Source organism: Columba livia, chromosome 4, assembly GCF_036013475.1.
Source record: "Columba livia isolate bColLiv1 breed racing homer chromosome 4, bColLiv1.pat.W.v2, whole genome shotgun sequence".
Lineage (NCBI taxonomy): Eukaryota > Metazoa > Chordata > Aves > Columbiformes > Columbidae > Columba > Columba livia.
The window spans coordinates 41,276,910-41,299,603 of record NC_088605.1 but is presented as its reverse complement, the minus strand read 5'-3'; the positions used below and the strand labels follow the sequence as shown (position 1 = coordinate 41,299,603).

At 34.7% G+C, this 22,694-nt stretch overlaps 1 protein-coding gene across 3 annotated transcripts in view; it reads right to left on the bottom strand.

Moving 5' to 3' along the window:
• SPOCK3 (SPARC (osteonectin), cwcv and kazal like domains proteoglycan 3) overlaps positions 1 to 22,694 on the bottom strand; it is a 194,046-nt gene that overhangs the window by 53,121 nt on the left and 118,231 nt on the right. For all 3 annotated transcript variants that reach the window (XM_065061384.1, XM_065061382.1, XM_065061383.1), the window contains exon 6: positions 3,530 to 3,644. In XM_065061384.1, the coding sequence (XP_064917456.1) occupies positions 3,530 to 3,644 (115 nt within the window). The remainder of the gene's footprint in view (positions 1 to 3,529; positions 3,645 to 22,694) is intronic.

Below are 22,694 nucleotides of genomic sequence, written 5' to 3'. Positions count from 1 at the left end.
TGCATATTTGCTCTTATCCATCAGACTAGAAGAACAGGACTATCAAAAACATGGTCCTTTACAGCAAGCAAAGGACAAGGCTCAGCATGTCTCAGAGCAAAAGGATCGTAACTACTACTACTACTATGTTTGGAGCAAAAAATTGTACCCAGACGCTGCCAAGGAGACAGAGGTCTTCCTAGTCTTCTAACGTATGCATTGCACAGAAGCCTTCATAGTTTTTGGTTCCACATAACCACTGGAGAAAAGACTCAGAACAGCTTAAGAAAATAAAGACCTGCAGATTCCAGCTCTGTGAAATCCCTGCATCGACAACTGTGCAAGCCAGTATGAACAGTATGCCCCAAATCCTGGCACATATTTGAAAAGAAGTTTAGATTGAAAATAGGACATGGGACAACGACTACACCTGGAAAATAAGATATGGTCCTGTAAGTGTTTACTCACTTGTCCTTTAATTAACATCTCCGTAGTATTGGTGCCTCCCATTCACTCTTGTTTACCTTTTTTTCTCATTCTGCTTGTACACTACTCCCTAAGCCCTCCCTCTCTTCCATACTGCCCCTCTTCATTTATTTTTGTGTGATCCTTCCGTCTAGCACTGCCTCAAGTGCTCTTCAGATTTTCCCTCTCTTTTATGGCAGTACACTAAGTTTGTTTTTATTTTATTTCTCTTTTTAAAAAGTACTGGAGCACCTGCTCTAGTTTATAGTTTATGATACCCATAGTTTTCTCTAAACTAAAAACAAAACAAAAAAAAAATGACAAAGAGAGACCTTTATTTTATTGTTTTCTTTTTTGCTTCTTTGTTCTGTTACTAACTTATACACCTAGTTCTAGACCAAGTTCTTAGCTCTTTCATTTTTGCATTCAAGCTAACAGCCCCTGCACATTGCTTAGGTTCAATGTTACTGAATGTATCACTAAAATGAGCCAGCTTTCAAAAAAACAGAACGCTTGCACCTGCCTCACACATTCAGAGAGATGGATTAGGTAAACTTCAGAGTCACTTCCAACTAAGTCTCCTATGACTTTATGATTAGGTCCACATACATTTTAAGAGGCAAATCTGTTTTTCTGAGTAGTGGTTTAATTTTGCTTCCTAAAGGAGTATCAAGTTCCACACCAAGACTACTTAGGGAAAGTTCGTAGGCATACTTTGCTCACTAGATGCATCAGAAATTCAGTAAATTTGTCAATATGAAAAAATGAAAAACAATTTTAGGGGATGCATTTTAGGAAACCCTCACTTCAATTATTGCTGAAACTGGAGCACTGATCTTACTTTGCCTCTTTGGCTTTGCCAAATTTCTAAGCAACTGACACATGTATACAGCTCAGAACACTTACTGGAGTTCCATTTAAAGAGAAAAAAAATGTATTCTTACAACAGAATTTCTTATAATGAAAGTTATAGCAAATTTTGTATTCTATTACAATAATGGCTAAAAGTAATGATACTCAGCTTTCATATTTCTCATGTCTCCTATCCTTTGGCATTGTAAAGAAACGATACTCAAATTTCAGTGTTGCAGTAAAACATAGCAGCTGGAAAAACCCTGTATTTTGCTTGCCCTGACAATCTGTCAGGACAGGATTAGTGTTAATTCCCATACTCATATAAGATCTTTTTTTCCTTCTCTTTTACATAACTAAGCACAAGTAATCTCAATCCCTAGGCAGTATAAATCCTCAAGAAGAATTAATTCCTAATTAAAAACAATTCTATTTTGTTGAAGCCAATAAAATTTATCTATAGATTGTTTTCAGTATTTAAGTGCAAGAGCACCAAAAATAGAATGTGCTTGAAAGAACAAACTCATAGACAAAAACAACTGCACCAGGTGAAACACCTTCCAGCAGAGAAAATGTTAATTTTATTTTGTTAAAAACTGAAGCAATGATGATACCATATTCAAAAACTAACACTGGAGAATGGCAAGCCTGCTACTCAAGAAGAGATATTTCTGGCTCATTATCTTAATTTCATTTCATGCCCACTGTTAAGCAAATAACCACACATCTATGCTGGCGATGCAGAAGTTGTTGCTAGCGAAAACTGCAACTGCATTAATGCTACACTATGTCCCTCATCAAAGACATATTAACCATATAAGTCTGGGTCTTCCCATGCTTTTCTTTCAGGCTGGCACTATGAGCAGATAACAGATGTATCTATTTATTTACAGTTATTACATGAAATTGTAAATTAATGCTTTAAAAAAAACTTTAAGGCTGTATCATTTTGCAGACCAGTTATAGCACAGGGAATATTTAATTACACAGATTAAATTAATATTTAATTACACAATCAATGATATTGCCAGAGACCAAAAAAGTGACCTAAAGGATTGTTTCAGAGCAGTTTTTTAATTGACTTGTATGCCTGCACACAGCTCGATGTTTGCAGTGGTCATCTATTAATTGTTAAAAGAACATTAATTCATTTTTTTCAAGCTAGGAAAAAAAAAATTGCAGTAGCTACAGATTATCATGGAAATGATTAGATTCTCTTGCACAAAAAATCGGGAATAGTGCAACAAACCATAATGAAATACCAACATTAACATAATCCAGGAATATAGTGATGGTTTCTTTTGTCTTTGAGGTTGCTACATGAAAAACCAAACAAACAAACAAAAAAACCCCCAAACAAACAAACAAAAAAATCAAAGCTAATTTTGGTGTATTTCCAAAGAGGATACAGGATATCTGTGCATAAAGATTTTAGCTTGTTCACCAAAAATGTAACCATACGGAAAGAAAAAAAAAAATACACCTAATGAAACACAGAAATGCAGACCTCCAGAGTCAAGCTGTTTCTGGCACATTCAGGTCCATGGTGGGCTTAAACCTCATGCTACGATGGCTTTCTGTTCAGAAGCAAAGATGATATCCTGTTTTGTTTGTTAAACAACAAAAGTCACCTGGGATTCACTGAAATACAAATAAGCTTAGCCACATTTATTTTTTTTCTCCAGTCACATCAATGGCTAAGCAGCGGTGCTAAGCAATTGCATTTTCCAGCAGCCTAATTTCATACATGTCCAAAAGAAAACTGATTTATTCCTAGCAAACATTTTTCAAACAAAGAACACATGTTTATATGACAGCCTTTACTAATAGCTCTGTAGCTTAAGTGCAACTGCTTGCAGTAACAAGGACTTTTAAGTTTCCTTATTTTCTATCACACTTCATTTTCTTGAATATTCAATTGAAAGCACTGAGGAGTAAAGAATAAACTTTTCTTTGTCTTCAGTACAGCCATAAGCATCTCAAGGAGTAATAAAGGGTAAAAAAAGAACAACAATAACTCATGCTACAACAGCTGAATTTAAAAAATAGAGTCGTATTTTACTGTAGGCACAATCTCAAAACCCACAGCAAAGAAAACAACTTTGAATAAAATAAAGCTGCTTTCATTCAACAATAATCAGTGTTTGTGACTACTGTACTCTTCTGTGAGCAAAATCTTATTTCCTTCTAGAAATGAGCTGTTAAAAGTATCATACAAATTACCATCACTCACCTCTCCTATCATTTCTGCCTGCATTTGTGGATTTGTCAGAAGGGCAAGGGCAACGTCCTTCGCATTTCACTGAGATTTGTTTTCCTGAGACACAGGCTTGATAGTCTAATTTGCACTGTAAGGAGAGAGAATTACTCTCATTAATATAAACACCTTTTATAACAAAAATTATAGCTCTTCAAGTAATTCAAAGCAATTTTTCATGAAGTGCTTAAATCTTTGCAGACATAGGTGCTAGGAAAAACATTTTTGCAGCATAAGCTACCTTTGTACTAAGAATTAGATTAGATAACGGTATAAAGTTTTTGTTTCCTAATGTGGCTACAGTTGCAGGCTCAATTCAAGCATGAATGCATTTGTGGTGTTAGACTGATTTGAATATGAATACTAAATGGAAGTAGACTACGTTGGTTTTATTTGTAATATTTGAGCAAATAAACAAGGCAACAATATTCATTATTGATAGGAAGCAATTAACATCAAATTATTATAGAATTTATCACTTAATTTATGTGTTTAAGATGACAGCATCCTAGTAAAAAGCAATAACAAATTCTGTCTGATGCAACTCTGCACCATGATAGTCTTTCTCAATATAGAAACACGATTAATTTGTGTGGTTCTGATCTGCATGCTTACAGCTCCTATTCCAATTCAGAAACCGCACAAAAATTAACTACATCTAACCAAGAAATGGAATTATTGTTTCAAGCATATAAACATATAACATATTTAAAGACAACATAGATAGAAAATAACATCATTGTAAATGGCGTCACTCTTACTGAAAAGCTGAAGATTTTTTTTCAGAAACAGAAAGAAATAGAGGAAGATGGCTATTGACAATACTTCATCCTCAAAAAAAGGACAGAAGATGTCTCATTAGTCGGGTAAGGGATACAGAAGTGTAGGAGTCATAAAATCAGTTCAAGTAACAAATAAAAATATGAAGTGTTTTCTATGCATCACAACACCTCAGAAGAACAATCTCACCAGAATTTGGGACTTATATTCCCTGACTCATCTTTTGTTTGGGTATCTAACTTCAGTTTAATATACAATTATAAGGATTTCTGGTAAACCCTATAGTTGAAGTTTGTCCTAAAAATTAGTAAGGGGTGGGAGCACTGTAGCTATGTAAGAATAAAGGAGCTTCCTGGAAGACTGCACTTGAGGTTTCCACTAGTATGCAGATATAAACACTGTGAATTCACAGAACTTTATCAACCTTTCATTCAGACTTCTAATCCTGTCACACTATCACGCAGTTCTTTTGCCCAGCACAAGATTAACTGCATCACTTTCTTGAAATAATACCATTTTGCACCACTGCCAACAGCAAAAAGGAGAGATATTAGAAGAGACAGAAAAGAATACCTCAAAAACACCATTATAATTCAGTTCTGAATGTGCTACCTTTTGCCAAATAGGCATGGTTAACAGACAATGATGCTAAAAGAATCTTTCAATTTTAACAAAAAAAAAAAAAAGAGCAGATCTGTTCCAATTGAAAGCTACACGAATAGCACTGATGTCTCATAAAGGACCATAAAATTGAAGCCAAGCAATCAGCTGTGCCTATGTTGACTATGAAACAAGTGAATACCTTTTGTTTCCCTGCACTATCATCCTGGCTGTACAGGGGAGTGCTTGCATTAGCTGTGAGGCCCACCAGACCTCTTTCCAGACAGTACACGACCTAATCAATATTTTAATACTTGAAACACTCTTCAGAGTTAGTAGAATTGATCATAACCAAATTTAATATGAGGTTCTGTTGAAAAGAGATAGCTTCCCTTTTTTAAGATCTGAGAATTGTTATTGTTCAATCTTAGTAGCTTAAGGAGTCAAACCTACAAATCCCTATGCTTTAGGCCTTGATTATTCCTGCTGTTGACTGACCTTACTGAGACCACCATTTAAAACTGGACATATAAAACTTTCTTCAGGTTTGGTTTACTGAGAACCAGAACACAAAGAGTGCAAAACAAAGTAGTTGGTGGTTTTTTTTTGTTTGTTTGTTTGTTTGTTTTTTAAGATTTCTTTAATATTTTCCTTGAGAGATTATATTTTACAGACTCCAGTGGTTCTAATTTGTTTACTTGGATGTTGCTGAAGAAACCAGTAAACACTTCAAAGCTGCTCCAGCTAACAATGAATTGTGAATTTAGTCTTTTTATTTTTCTTTAAAGTTGTCTACTCAGTCCTTGCAAATAACACTGCCTTTTTAAATGTTAAGAAAAACTTAATGTCTGACACCTGCCACAGGCACTAATACCTGAGTGAGTGCAAGATCAGCGCATAATACTTCCAAATGCAAATTCCCATTCTCAGGTATGTTGGAATTTTACACTCACTTGACTAATTTTATGGACAGGCAAGCAACAGAGACAGATTCCTTGTCTCCAGAAGCAAAGCAAAATTATGGTGCTTGCTTAAGTCAGAAAGGAACCAATGGGCCGTTCTGACTATTTCGTATCAGTAGCTAATGACACCAGGAACATAACTACAGTTGAAACCCACCCTTGTTCCCCAAATAAAACAATACACCAGGCTATTGCAAAGCCAGCTCAGCTAAAAAAATCTGGATCAGACTTCCCTCAACATTACTCTCAAACTGGTAAAAAAGCAAGCAACGTACCTGAAAATCTCCACGGAAAAATAAAACTGTGGCATACAGAATATGAGGACACAATGAGAAGTAGTGGAACAAAGGAGACTTAGTGATGAAATAACTCGTTTTGTGGTGAAAATATCTGAATAAACGCCAGAAAAATACATGAGCTATTATGTTATGAATAGCAATAAAATAATTCAAATTTGTTTGGCTTTATTAGTGACTATTCTATGTGGTGGAAATGTAACATGAAATTTTCAAGAAACTAATCTGTTGGATTTCACAATATTCCTTCTTCATATTGGTTTTATAAACTGTTAGGTGCTTGTGCTACTTTCATCACAATCCCTTATACACATTAAAAAGATACTATTCTGAATATATCTAGCTTATTATCTTCTGATCTTGATTCCCCTTTCCTCTTAGCCTATCAGGTTTCTACATGTTTCTACAGTTTCACTATGTCCCATTTGTATGTTTGATTTTAAGGATACTTGAACTGTTTGAATTTTCACACGTTTTGTTTCAAGACAGAAGAACTGGTATTTCTGACTTCAGAGAAATATGCTGCACAATGCTTAAATAAAAATAACTTCAATACAAAGAATATGCACCATGTCAGAGGGGTCTCTTGGCAATATATTTCAGGATGAAAAATTTCTCATTTCTGTACTGTCAAGTGTTTCATAGAAAAATGCCATGTTTTTGTTCATATTATGCCTGTTTGAAAAACCTGTTAAGTCTTAAATGGACTCAACATTCTTCAACATTTGCCCAAAGTGTTTGTTTACTGAAGTAGACACAAGCAATTAAAATCTGTGGGAAAAAGATCAAAGAATATGCCATCTTTAGACATGATTCACACAGCTCTACTGCTATTACAGTAAAGATGAGAATAGTTATATTTCTGGAACAACTACTACAGCGTATGTTATTTTGATATACACAAGCTCTGCTCTTAGAACTCTTATTACAGAATTGGAAAGATTAAATGTCAGTAATATGTTTCACTAAGCTCTGCCACCTTCCATTCCAAAGCAGCTATCTCTGTCAAAGGCTGCCAACTGGATCTCTGTAAACTGTATATTTAAAGAGCCTAGTTTTGCCCCTAAATAGAAAAAAAACTAACCTAGTTTTCCATGGCAAAAAAAGGTGAAAATACAAGGAAAAAAAACCCCACTACTATTTTTGTGTGCATTTGATTGGCATAAATACAAGGACAAGACACTTCATTATATGAACAAGTCTTATGAGGAGTGGTTCAGGCAACTGGGGCTGTTTAGCCTGGAGAAAAGGAGGCTGAGGGGAGACCTTATCACTGTCTACAACTACCTGAAAGGAGGCTGTAGCATGGAGGGTGTTGGTCTCTTCTCTCATGTAGCAAGTGATAGAACAAGAGGAAATGGCCTCAGGTTGCGCCAGGGAAGATTCAGATTGGGTATGAGGAAAAATTTCTATATGGAAAGGGTTGTCAGGCACTGGAACAGGTTGCCCAGGGAAGTGGTGGAGTCACCATCCCTGAAGGTGTTTAAAATAGATGAGGTTCTTTAGGGCTGGAGTTGGGTTAATGGTTGGACTTGATTATCTTGAGGGTCTTTTCCAACCAAAATGATTCCATGATTTACTACATGACGTCCCAAACAATCCCAACTTCCCTTGTATTTGTAAAAAAAGTTCCAGGTAAATATCATACCTTTCAATATATACGTTTTTACTTTTAGAAACTCCACAAATCATCTTCCTGTGACCAACTAACCTAATTTATCAAGTGTGAATAACAGTATGCATATATGGGGAGGACACTGATAAAACCTGTGACTTGGGAAAACTTCCTGAGGATTTCAAATACACAGGAAACCTCTACAGAAAGAAGTAATATGCCAGAATGAGTGTCACATATACAGAAGTAAAAATCTCTGTGTTGAGTGAAACAACATTTGGAGAATATTTATACAGTCTAGAAGTTTTAAAATTAGTTGAATTTGATATTTACATTCATGAACACTTAAACTAAGGAAATTTACAGCCATTAAGAAATTGTGAAGGACAGAAAATGTACTATTAAAGTGGAAACAAATGAAAATATGAAGAAAATGGAAGGAAAATATGATCTCACCAATTATAGAAAAAACAGCCTTTAAGTTTGATTTCTGGACACCTAGAAGAATAAAGGAGATGGACCATGCTATAGGGTTTTATCAGGCAAATCATTATAGATCTAATTTCAATCTATGAAAGAAATTCTAGAAAACAGAGGTACATTAGATTGCAAGTACCTTGATTTTACCAAGACTTGACACACTTTTGAATTGCAATGTAGTAAGTCGTACTGGAAAGTCTGCTATTTCTGTGATTATATTATAGGATCAGTACAAAACTAGTTGAAAGTGATCACAGAGTGCAGTAATCAACAGCTCACCATTAAAATGGAAGACTGCACTGAGTGTACCTTTGCAAGGGTAAGTCATGACCCTCGAACTATTTTGTCTTTTCATTAATGGCTTGCAAGATGAAATAAAAGATATCCAGTTAAATATGGAAGAGACTAAAATAACTTTAGAAGATAGGAATATAATAAAGATATTCATATTATTGGAATAGGCTAAAAATATAATGTACTACACTACAGAAAACTGCTATGTTCTACTCTCAGATAGACATAATAATCACTTTTAAAGTACAAGCTATGGAACAACTTGCTAGATATCCATTCCAAAGGAAAAATAAAAATCTAGGGATCATTATGAACAATTCAGTGGTGTTTAAAAACATTACCATACCAGGATATATAAACAGGACTTCAACCTACCAAACACATAAAATAATTCCACGCAGCTCTGACAGCACTTAAAATAGAGCATCCTGACCAGCTTTGTGACAAGTTTTCAAACAAGACAGGTATTAATTGGGAAAGGTCTAAAAAAAGAGTAAAAGGAATGATCAGAGGCCTAGAAAATAGTGTGATTGAGAAAGAGGCTCAAGGAGTGAGCATATTCAGTCTTGATTTGCGCAACCTCTGTCAAATAGGTAAAAGGTACCTGAAAGATACCTGAAAAGAATACCATGACAAATGTTACAAGAAATAACTTGTTTTAATTGCTGCAGAAAAGTTTCAGCTTAGATACTAGGAATACTTTCTAATAATAAGGGCAGTGAAGTATTAAAAAAAAAAAAAATAATTTGGAGAAGTTTATTGAATCTTAATCATTTTCTTTACAATGAGGATTTGATAAATCTGTCAGGAATGACACCTGTGTAGTTCATCTTGCTTTGAGAAAATGGTTGAACCAGATGGCATCACACTCATTCAGTGAGAAAGTACATACTAGGCCTGCTCTGGGAATAAACCAGTGTCAAGAGACTATTGCTTGCATAAATCTTGTTTGTTTGCTGGATAAATTGAAATAGGTGTAACGAATGAACTAGGGAGACTGCATGAAAGAAAAGGAAAATAATGCTTATGCTGGTTCATGGATCTGAAATAACTTACTTCGGCAAAATTCTGTTTGGTACTGAGTGTATCTGTGCTCTTCTGAGCTCTGAAAACTGAGATATGATTTGGGAACATGCTGAATATTTTTAGACAAACTAAAACAAAAAATGAATTGAACATGTAAATGCTTTGCAACGTGAAACATGAAAAAAAAATCCTCTAATTGGACATTTACATCTCAAAAATATTTTTTTTTTTGTTTCCATATATCTGCAGAACCATCTTCTATTTGTAAAACAACACTCATAATCACACAGAGAGACTATGTGTGAGACTGTAAATTAGTTGTTATTTGCAGATGTCTCAAAATTTACAAGGAATAAAGATATACTAAAGCATACAAAGAACTTAGTTTAACTGTGTGGCTACTGTATTACAGAAGACATAAAACTGTGGTGATCAGTGCATAGAAAAAAAATCACTGAGTAGATACAAGAGAGCTATGTCAATTCTGCATGCTGAGTACAGAGCCTCGTGGAAGAAGCAGCAACAGAATTAAGATTGCATTATATGCCTACCAGAAAAGACAAGCAGGGCTTACGCAGCATTAACTTTGGCATTTCCCAGCATTTCCTCAATTTGCTTTTTCTCACAGACTTAATTCAGTTCCTCTTTGAGCATGCTACTACTTCAATGGCAAGATAACATATTTTTCCACAGTAGTAGTGTCTTGCCAGGAATATTTAGCAGCTTTTAAACAAACCAACTAAAGCTAAGTAATGAGGACACATGTAATTTCTCTGGAAAGTAAAGAACAGGAGCTAATGCACTAGGTGCCTCCAGGTGCCATCTGCAGATACTCTCTCCAATTCCTCCTTTCCTTCCCCTTATACACACTGGACAGCAGGAAGCAGAGCTGGTCCACCCCCACAGTGCAGAAGTCAGCAGAGGTTAGCTGCTAGGGCATTCGCCTACGTCTCCAACACATACTGCGTCCATTATGTGCTTCAAGCCCTGATGCTGAAAAACTGAAGATACGTCAACACACATTTTCTACCACATACACACAACTTCGCAGCACCTGATGAAGTGTTAATTCAATGTGAAAGTCTTCCAGAAATGTTCATGTGCTGAGGTATATGACACTTACAGAAATGCTTTCTACAACACCATCACATTAAATGCTGAGCACTTAGCAAATTACTTTTTTAGCTAAGCAATAACTAATACACAACTGTAAAAAGTGTTTCATCTTTGAAAGGTAAAAGTCACCTTTAATTGTACCTTTTCTCAATAACGAGAGCTCTGTAGAAGCCCGTGACTTTTTTCTGCATTTAGAATTGAATAGGGCATGTGGGTTCAATTAGTGTCAGGGGAGGTTTAGATTGGATATTAGGAAAAGTTCCTCACGGAAACGGTTGTCAGGCACTGGAACAGACTGCACAGGGAAGTGCTGGAGTCACCATCCCTGGAGGTGTTTAAAAGGCGTTTAGATGAGGTTCTTAGGGACATGGTTTAGTGCTAGATTTAGGTTAGGTTAAGGTTGAACTCTATGATCCTGAGGCTCACTTCCAACCAAAATGATTCTATGATTCTATCTAATTCTAACAAAAAATACACTGATGAACAATTAAATTCAGTTTCACGTGATAATGATTAGTTCATACTCTACAAATACTGAAGTCGAACATATACTTCCATACAGGGAAAAAGTTCATGGATTTTTGTTTGTAGTGTTTTGGTGGGCGTTGTATTTGGTGTGGTTTTATTTGTTTGGGTTTTGTGGTTTTGTTTTGTTTTGTTTTTTTGGGGGGTGTGTTTTTGTTTGTTTGTGGGTTTTATGTTTTATTTGTTTGTGCTTTTTTTGGTTGTTTTTTAAATATTAGCATCAACTGCAGTCATGGATAATGATTCTCATACTAACCAGTGAGAAGCAGGAGAATAGGAGGCCCTGCTTCTGACTCCTCAACTCTTCCACACCCTTGTTCACTCAGCTTTAACCAAACTTCCAGTTATAGTATAAAAGAACAGAATGGCTGAAAGAATTTGGACTATATTCTCAAATTTACATATTCCTACGAAAAAAAGCTCACAGTTCTTCCTTCCCTGTCTATTTTCTCAATGATCAACAATGGGTGGTTAGGAGATATTGATACAATCAATGGGATCTGATCAAAGAGCTCTTTGCTTGAGTACCACGACGACAGATGCTGAAGAAGAGAATGAAGTGTTAAATATTTCTTCCAGTATCATCATGTGTCTTATTGGTAGAAATCTCTTCCATAGAGCTCCGCATTCATTAATACAGATCTCTGCTTTCTCTCCATATTTAGAACTTGCTATCTCTTGACAGTTGAACAGATAATCTCAGTACGCAGTACTGTGTGCTTTCAAATTCATTTCATACTATTTTCCTTATCCACATTCCCATTTTCTCACTTAATCCCTATTTCACAAAGCTTACATACATTCCCCTCCTCAAAATATGCTTTTACTCTATTATGTGGAAATTGATATGTGAAATTACTGCCTCAGATTTGAGAGTGCTAAAGCAAAATATGCAAGAAACTGCAATATTCTTTAATTGGGATGGTGATTCCTGTTACCAATCATGGGAGAGGTGGACAATGTGAGAGCTGATCAAGTTATGTTCCACGTCCAGTTCAACATGGAGCATTACTTGATACAGAACATGAAGAGAGGTAAAGGACTGCTTGACACAAGGGGCTGACTCCAGGCAATGGCTGGTACTGCTTCTTTGTGCAGTGATGTCACTTTACATTGGCTTAAAATAGAGGTGAAAATATGGCCATAGGTAGAGACGTTAACGTGGTAAACCTAATACTGAAATTATTATATTTTATAATTGTTTCCAAAAAGCAGCCAAGAAGGCACAAGCAGTTGTGATATAGAATTTCAAACTAAAACCAGCCAGACATAATGCAAGATACCACGTTTTCGACTAATTCAAGCTTTAGAAATCAAAAATTAATGCAGATTTAGCTAGGAAGTGTCATCCAGAGGTATAGAAGTACTTTTGTCCTGTCAGTAAACTGTTAATCATGTGTCTTATTTACTTAAACCATAGGAGTCTGGGTAAAAAGCTTTTCAGCAAACAGGTACTACTATTTAAAATGAAAACAACATTTAGACAATATTAACCGCAGAGACATGCAATTAGCATTTTGACCAGAGAACAAAAGGAAACGTGCCTATTGAACTGAGACCCTGAGCAAAGAAAATCTTCTGTGGTTGAAAGAGAAGTGATGATACACTGTTTATAAAGCTATGAACTAGAGAAAGCAATTTACATGACAAAATGAAAATCTGTATGCAGTTTTCTTCCTGTTCACCTCTACAGTTCTTGCCTGTTTTCTTCAGCACTCTGCAGTGCAATGGCATAAAAAAGAAAAGCCAGAAAATAGGTTAACTAGCTATTCAGTCTTTTTCAGACACCCTACAAAATATCAGGTCACAGGAACATGCAGATAGATGCCCAGAGGGATTGTTTAAAATTGGCACCTACCTGTCTTTGCTTTCATACTCAGTCTTTTAGAGAGACTTGATGCATAGAAGGTTCTGAAATTCTTCTAAGTCCCGATCTGCTTTTTGAATCAGCCATCTGAATTTTTAGGTACCTACTCAGTTTAGTAAATATATACCTCATCATCGCATTCTACACATTTTGCAAACAGGTAAACTAATATTTTATACCACCAAGCGAGAACGTAAAGCTTAATTAATGTTAAATGACAAAACTCTTTGACATCCCTACTTGAAATATACTATTTCCAGTAAATTAAAACGTTTTAATAATAATGCTTCTAGTGATTCTTATGTAAAAAACTTAATATATTACCTCATATCCAAATTCATATTTCAATATTCCTTGAAGACAATAAATTCTGTAAAAATCAAGATATTTCAAATGTAAAAAATAATTAAAAATATTTAGAGAGTCTTGATTAACAAAAGGGGCAAAAATATATAACCATATTATTCCTACAGATTTTGGCTTATTCCAAAACTATAAACACTAATGCAGTTTGAAAATACACTAAAAGCTTCTTGTAAACACGATTAATTTAAAAAATTTCTCCTTCTGACATATACACGCATATAATTGAGTCTATAAATTCAAGCTCTTATTCAGAGCTCTTGCCCACGTAGTTGAAATTTCAGCACTCCATCAGGCTCCCTGTTTCAAACTTCTTCATTGCTCAGCAGATCCAAGCTACCAATGCACAGAATGTCACCCAACACTGTATGCACATGAGATCCTTTGTCTACCTTGTTGCTGGCATTCATAGTTTTGTAATTTGGAGAAAACATCTTGAGAAATCAAAAAAGGAATATGAGAAAATGAGGAATATGAGAAATGTGAAAAAAAACTATTTAATTCTCCTAAATCATCATCTTAAAAACAGCTGACCATTTTGGTTCAATATCAGACAAGAAAGATCTTCACTGATTTTCATCTGACAGGCAAACTTCTGAGTAATGGCAATGGTAAAAAGAAAAAAGCTATGAAGCCCTATAATAAGGCACAAATGGCTTGTAAAAGCAGGGAATTTTTTCTTAACAGAATCTGCTTATTGCTTATTAACATGCATTATCACTATATTTTTAATGTGAAATGGCATCCTAAGCCATGCTGGCTGATTGCATTACTAATTAAACAAGTTCAATTTATCTAATTATATCTAAGTTGAAATATTTATAAAGTTAAATGTGAGCTAAAATAGCATCTAAAGGGCATGCACATTAGTCTTCAATTACAGGAAAAATAATGAAAGTAATAAAAGTAATGTGCATGGACCTCGCTAGTCCATGCTGGGTTATCCTGTCCAAGTTTCTAAGACGTTGAAACCATACTATTTCAACTGAGGAGGAAACAAAACAAAACAAAAAAACAAAAATCTCTATAGTTACTTACATTTAGGTGAAACCTTCATCAGCGCATTACAGCACCACTGTTTGGATCAGAAGTCAAACACACCCAGGCACCCTCAGTTTTCTTACCGTCACATTGACTCTACAGCTCTCTAGCCTGTTTTTTCATGCCCCTAAAAGCGTATGCTAAAATTCATTTTAAGTTGAAGTACTAGATTTTATTTATTAAATAAACAGTCCAAATTAGAAGGCTACGATGTTTATGAAATTCCACGTTCATCACAGTTTTCATCCTGTCAGGGAAGAAACATGCTGTTGTGCAGGTGGGAGTAAATATTCGGAAGCATGGCTGGTTTTCCCTAGATTACACATATCTCTTCTCGAACTCAGAGAAATTTCTTGTGTAGAGACACACAGAACTGTGTCTAAATCTTTCTACTTTTTGCTGTTACTACTTGATTTCTAAAATATATAAAAGGTTTCCCCATTCTGTGCCCAACATATATGGATTAAAACCAGGAAAACACAAAGCCAAGTCTTCATATATCATGTTCTGAATGAAGATCTAGAGTGGCAAATTTTGCTACACAAACTCTTTCTTTTCTATTCCAGTAAGTCCATGGCCTACAATGTTCTGCTTTCTTTTTCTGAAACTTCGCTATGATGCAGAGGTCCTACCTCTGACACTCAATCACAATTTTCAGATCCCTGTCTCTCAGTTCAGATCAATGTCCAGATCTGTTCTTTTGGTACTTAAGTTATTTTACTTCATAATTTTTTTTCTCATTTACTCAAGATCTCATCCCAAAGTACATCTGTTTGTTAAGAAATACTTGGTTTCACTTTGATCTCAAGATTAGTGTGGAAAAGCAAACAAGCAGAACAAGTGGCAACATCTTAACTTGTGGAAGAAATATGTCTATTATTATTTGCTGCTTCTAAATTTAGCAGACAGCTTAACAGTCATTGGACACATAAATAAACAGGTTGGGCAGTTCTCTTTGCTAGAAATGACTGAAGTTGGAACAGATCACAACCACACCACTAAAGAAAACTGAAAGGTAGAAAGAAGGCAGGTTTATGGAAGGAACCTTAAGGATTTTGTTTGAGAGCTGGCTAAAACATTTTGAACATTTCTGAATATCAACTACTCGTTTCTTCTTTCTCTCTCTTTTTTTTTTTTTTTTTAAATTGTAAAGTGATATGATTTTGAGAGGGAAGTGATTGTGGTTACCAGGGATCGCATTAGAAAACCTGAATCCCAGACAGTTTCCTGTTGTTCGATTGAAGAACTAAATTATTTACAGCCATAAATTTAATATGCCTGAGCTGTGATAACATGTATTTGTTTGGCAGCGCACTGTTGAATGTTAAATGTGGCTTATTAAAGCCCGTTAAATAAGACTAGTCTGCATATAACAGAAAACTACACAAACATCACCCCTCCCTTTCAATAAAAATTTTAAAATTCAAAATTACAGATGTATTCTAAGCAGAGAATCTTAAGTATATAAAAACATACTATACTGGCATTAGAGCATCAGAAATATTGAAAACTTCAAAGAATATTTGAACAATCCTTATATGTCTGAATGTGTTTTCAGTGACATATCTAAATACTAATTGGTTCATGTTTACATCATTTCATTGTGAGCTTTACAAAATTACAAATTAAAAAAAAAAGATTGAGACTTGGAAGAGGATTCTTTGATGTTACAGATATTTTACCTCATTGACATCTGCTAAATTACCAGGACTGAAGCTTTTCTTTTTCCCTGGGACAGCATAATTAGTTTATAGAACTGCTGGTCTGAATTTCTGTTATGCTGTCTGATGTTACTATTTGAAACTTGACAGTATTTCAGTTTCTTGCTAAGTGCAAGTATGACCTACATCAATAGTGTGTAAGAACATGTTTTTAGAAGCTAGACACTTCTGTTTGATTACTAAATTTAATTGCAAGTTCTAAAAAAATCCAAAAAACTACAAAATAAAAAACCTACATTTTTTCCTAGTAATTTTAACTTCATTTGCAGTTTTGTAGCTTTTCAACGCTTACTGTTCTGTTAATTGCTAAAGAAAACCAAAACAGTTAAGAAATGTTAAGTACACCTTTTATGCCTGCTACAACTATGTTGTTCCAAACCCCTTCTTAAAAGGAAAAAGAATTAAAGGATACTGAAAAAGGGAAAGAAATTAGAACCAATATACATTTATTATAACTCTCCATAACACATAGTATATAGAATAGACTTTGTTTCAACACAACAAAACTATCCATGGTTTCACTACTAATTGATAAGCATATATTTAAAGTTCCACTATGACTAAGACGAGACAAGGAGACACATAAAATGAAAAACAAACAAACATGGTCCCATGGTTCACCGCACTGGGAGGTGATGCCTGGTTTAAATACGCATGTAAAAACATATGATGCATCAGAGCTAAGATAAAAATAACAGAGAGAAAAAAAAAGCAGGCATTTAAGTTAGTTTTTGTAGGTTTTTTTTTTTTTTTTTTTTAAGATACCATTGTGTAGCCACATATTTTATTCTACAGCATAAATTTCAGAAAATGACCTAAAGGACCTAAAATTACTGACTTCCAGGGCACACTGGTGATACAGAGAAAGAGAGAGACTGCTCTCTGGGAAATAAAAAATAAAAATAATAATAATAATAATTAAAAAAAGTTTAATCATCCCATTCACATGTCTATAGCAAAACAAGAAATGTCTTTGTTGTTATATTTTCTTCTGTTTGCTCATACAGCTGGAGTACTGTGGAGTACTGCCTTGTGTACAATGACAATTTAGGCAGCCATGGCTCTCCCTCAACCCTGGGACACAGGAAAGAATCTTCCAAGGAGAACAGATTCACATGCCCAGGATGGGATATAGGGCTGTCAGAGATAAGAGAACAGAAATACACCATGCACCACTAAACTTTTTCCTTTCTAATAAGTGCCTACATGCATTTTCCATATCATCTCCTACACTGGAACTGTCTTCAGGGTCTTCTTTCAGAGAACTATTATTGTAATATTTTAATGTTTTCACTGGGCCAAGACCTGAGCCAGTTTTCTTGTTTGCCATTTGCCACTTTCAATCTCATCTTCGTCAATACCATTCTTATCGTGGATTGTTTGCTACTAACTCTCAAAATCTCTTCCCTAGGTTGATATAACCTTGTTTCATGCCCACTGTCTTTTTAACTGTTCTCTCTCTCCCTTTATAAAAAGGTTCTTATCCATCTGTTTCAAAAAGACCCACCCAAACAAAAGCCCTCTTATCCCACCTAACTACCTCTTCAATTACTGCTCTCTTTATTCTCCACTCCACCGACACCACGCTCAATAATGAGCTTCTGCTTGGTATATCTGTAACTATTTTCTTTTTTCACCCCCTTCTTGCAAGGGGACACAGATCATCACTATATTCTCCACTGTCTTCTCAGGTACCTTAATGTTTCAAACAGCTACACAAAATTAAGAACAATATTGATTGTCTCTCAATGCTTCAGACCCATCTTTCCATTGGTTTCTTTTCAGAACCATATTCTGCTCTCCACTATCACTCCACAAGCATAGCCACACCAGCGGCAGATCCTCTGTTCAGCTCCTATGCATTTCTGCCTGTATATAATGTGCATATATTCTCCTGGAAAAAAAATTCTTGTGCCAAAATGATTCTGACTATTCTAGCTGTAACTCTACTTACAAGATTTTGAATACTATTTTCAAAAGCTTAATTTCTGCTGATTAAAGCTACCATTCAGAGAAAGACTGTTTTCCAGATAAGTATGGATGTCTCTAATGCAACCTAACAGCTTAAGAAGTCTGAATCTTTAACTTCTCCACTTTAAGTAATTTTATTTTGTTGTTTTACTGGCTGTCCTGTTTGACAGTTAACATACAAATTTAGATTTTCATGAATAGTTTCTGATTCTGAGTTCTTTCTGCATGCATTATTTTGTATCTGTATACTGCTCCTGTGACACGGGAGTTATTTAATAAACACTGACACTTGTTCCACTTTCCCCTATTTATCCCATTCTTGTATTGGTTTGTCCTTCCAGCCTAGATTGTTTCTATTCTAGACAAAACTTTATACTGTTTTAAAAAACAATGCAGAGACATTACATAGATGAAGGCTTAAGAAAGTATTTTCCAGTTCACAAAGCAGCATTTTTTAAATTTTTATTGAAGTATTAAACTTTATGTATATTTTAATGTAAATCCAATATAAAATTTTGTATTAAACAAACATAGTATTCTGGAAACTAAATGCAATTCTTGCTAGTATAAAAATCTCACCTTAGTCTAATAAACACTGAGATGCTCAAAATTTCAAAATATTGAAGGTTCTATGAAGTAATATGTCACCTAATTTATCATGTCCATTCTCTACAGCTTTAGCAACTATTTATTTTAAATGCAGTTGACAAAAAGAGATCAGTTATATACAATTTGGAATTTTTAGTATACCAGCCTGTTTGGAAAACTGGATAAAGTGAGTTACCCTGCTGACACTTCTGGTTTTTTTTGAATACCACATCCTACCAATTTCAAGGTTCCAGATAAAATTTCAAGCATTACTGGCAAAACCCATTGAAGACAGAAGCAGGAAAACCAGTCTGATTTCCTGATTTTTTTAATTATTTATTATTATTAGGGTGGTTTTTTTTAAGCATTTAAACAACAAACAAGGAGTTTCCAGTATTTCTGTAAAGATCAGTTTATCCTCACGAAGTAGGATACATGGATCAATCAAACAGAATATAATCTCACTGACTACTAGTCAGTCTCATTTAAGAGAGGTTTGTTATGTTGTGGGTTGGTTGGTTGGTTTCTGTGAGTTTGGTGGGTTTGCTTGTGTTTTTTGTTGGATTTTAGTTTGTATTTTTAAGGGGATGAGAGGGTGAGGCAGAAGGAGGGCTAGACATCGTTTGTTGCTGTGTTTTCTTGGTTTGGATTTTTTGTTTGTTTCTCATTTGCCAACAATATTATCTGCCAATAACTTCATTTTATTTGCCAATGTACCTCAGTCACAAGCCTTTAATTGTAACAGTTCAACACAGATTTTGTTTGTAGAAGCCTTTAAAGTTATCCACTTGAATAGGGTGATTTTGGCTGGGTCTTGCTTGGGAACTGGACAGAGACATGAATTTTAATTTTGAGAGGAGAAAACATACTTTTATCAGAAAAAAAAAAAATTGTGCTGCTGAGCATCTCAAAGAAGCTGCTTCTTCCAACTGCAAAAATATGGACCAGAATGCTGCAAAATAATTTACATGAGAGACATTACATTATTTTATTACCAAAGATGGCAGGTAATGATTTAACCTTACTATTTTTTGCTATGTTTCTACTGACAGCTAAGTCTACAGCAGATTGCTTAGTAACAATGCAGATAAAAAAGAAAAGGCAGCATGGATTAGCCCAAGTTAAAAAGTAAGAATGATATAGATTGAATCATGTTTATGGAAACTGCTTCATTTACTATTGCAATGTAGGTATCTATTTCTAACAATCTTTTCTGAAGTAGAAAGGAACTGCCAACAGCTCATGTGACCTAAAAATTCACCACAAGCTAATAAATATATTTAAATCAATTTACTTTTTACAATAGGATGATGTTTAAAATAACATTGAAGCTTCAAAATGTTGATATTTATTTTTTATGCTTCCTGCAAACAAGCTCTCTTATACCAAATGCATTGCTAAAAAACACAGATTATTAAATTGAAGTCCTGAAATCAATAAAGGCAACAATGATATAAAAAGAAAAATGTTAAATATGGGATACTATGAGTAAAAATGTACGAATTTAGGTTCATGTAAATTTATAAATAAAATTTGGACAGAGTAAGCAACCAGTACCAAACTCCTCCCTCCACACGCAGTGTGATCTTATCCACTGGCTTTCGCCCTCCTAGTGAGAAACGAATCATCATCTGGGAGACTGAAGAAAGTATTTAAATCTTTAAAAAAAAAAAAAAAAAAATATCAAAATCCACATACCTAGCTATCTGTAAAGTATATCAAAAATTCATATCCTTTTTTCTAACTGTCGTTTTTCTACACCTTTTCCATCTTAGTCTGAGAAACTAGTTTAGACCCATTATTTTTGCAAAACCTGATTTTTATTGCTATTTATACCTATAGGGATGTCATCAATGACATGAAGTTTTCATAGATAGCAGAAAAATGTTTCATTAAAAATTCACTATCAATATGAAACCATCTTGAGCAAATTGTTGCTAACAATAAAACTGATCTAGGACTTACTGCCAAGATTATTCTGGAATAAAATCATGGAGCAATGTACATATTCTAAAGATTAATTTATTTCTGTGGTGTTTTCCTTTCAAAATACTCAAAGCATTGCTCATTGATCTTAAGTAAGTTAGACTTGTGGATCACATTCAACCAAAGAGAAAAATTCAGCCTGTTGTACCAAACATCAGAGCTGTAATTAAAATACACAAAAAACCACCCAAAAGGCAACTCATCTGATATGTGAGCATATTTTCTTTTCCTTGTGGCCATTTTTCAGAAGGCCCAGTTATAATATAGCACAATATGGAGAATTGTTGCAACAGAAGCATCCAAGCCTGAGCATCATCGTCCCATCCGCAGCTACATGAGCTTTATTGTATATGTGATGGACAGCAGTGAGTTGCATCCCTGGGTAAAATAACAGCAAGAGGTGGGATGCTGCCCAAAAACACCACATCTGAGGTGCACTCCATGTCCTTTGTATTTCCCTATCAATCCCAGGAAAGATGAGGCCATACACAATCTGCAAAAGCTGTCCTGGTAGCAGTAGCCATGTTTTTCCTGGAGAATGGATAAGACACTAAATATATAGGGGTACCAAAGCCCTATGTTACAGCAGTGCTTGAGAATTCCTAGTATTAAAATGAATAAAAAGTGTCAAAGTTCAGAGAAACACAGAAGGTGAAGCTAGACTAATGAAATGTAAAACACATGCAAAGGCTGTTAACTAAAATTTGTTTGTAACACCAGCCTGGTAAGGAAACAGCAAAATCTCTTTATACTGAATTTCTTCTCACATAATAATTAATGTTCACTTTGATTACCCAACACTTTAGCACGTAATATTTTTATTTCAACATTCTTGTAACACTAATAATAAGCATCTTACACCTCTTACTTTTCCTTTACAGTGACAGCATGCAACTAATTGTGGCCTGTTAAAGTGAAGGGAAAACAAAACATCCTTACCTGACTCTGGATAAGCTCTATTTAGAAGTTAGCCTTCCTTTCTATATTGTCTACCCACTCTATCATATTATTATTTTTTTTTCCTTCTCAAAGCAAGAATTATATATGAAATATCTAGTTATATAATTTAATTCAAATATTTGCATGGGCTTGGCCTGAGAAGAAAGGACATAGTCCCAAAGTAGTGTCCATCCAGTAACTGCCAGCTGCCTGGCTGTGCTCTACTAAACTATTACTATTTACTGACTTATTTTCAAATAATGTATTCTACAGTTTGCCAGAATCATTGACGAATGCATTCTACACACAATAAAGTTGTTATATAAACTCCTACTGGAGCTTGATGACACAACAAAACTAAACTTTGCCTGGAGTAAAGGAACACAAACATTTGACTATATGTCAAGTTTTAAAACAACTACTCCTGAAATAACCTTGCAAGGAACTCTATTTGATGCAATGGCACCATAGAAGAAGAAATCATAGAATCGTTGAAAAGAAAAAAAAAATATCTATAGACTAATGCAGATCTTCTGTGGTCATTAACTTTTTCTTTAGCACTTTGCTGCTATCAACCTAGATTTGAAATCTACCATTACAAGGTAGTGGAAGACAAAAAGAAGACCCTGCAAAAGCTCTCTGATGCTGTATTATTTCTGCCTTATATGCATGTGAGGGACATAGAGGTTGGATATGTAATACTGCACTGACTGTAGCTCTGATAATGGACTGGAATGGAAGCAATTTATCTATTTAATCCACTCATTTCTCATCATCCTGTTTGAGAAGCACACCCTCACATTTAACACATGAACTGATGAGGTTAAAGCTAGACATGATGTTTATATTGGATTAGGAAGAATGTAGGCAGAGAATATAATGGATAAAGTATAGAGTATTTAAAAAAAAAAAAAAAAAGTCACTCAGAATTACCTGTATCAAATTATCTACCTTGTCTCTTAAACTGCAAA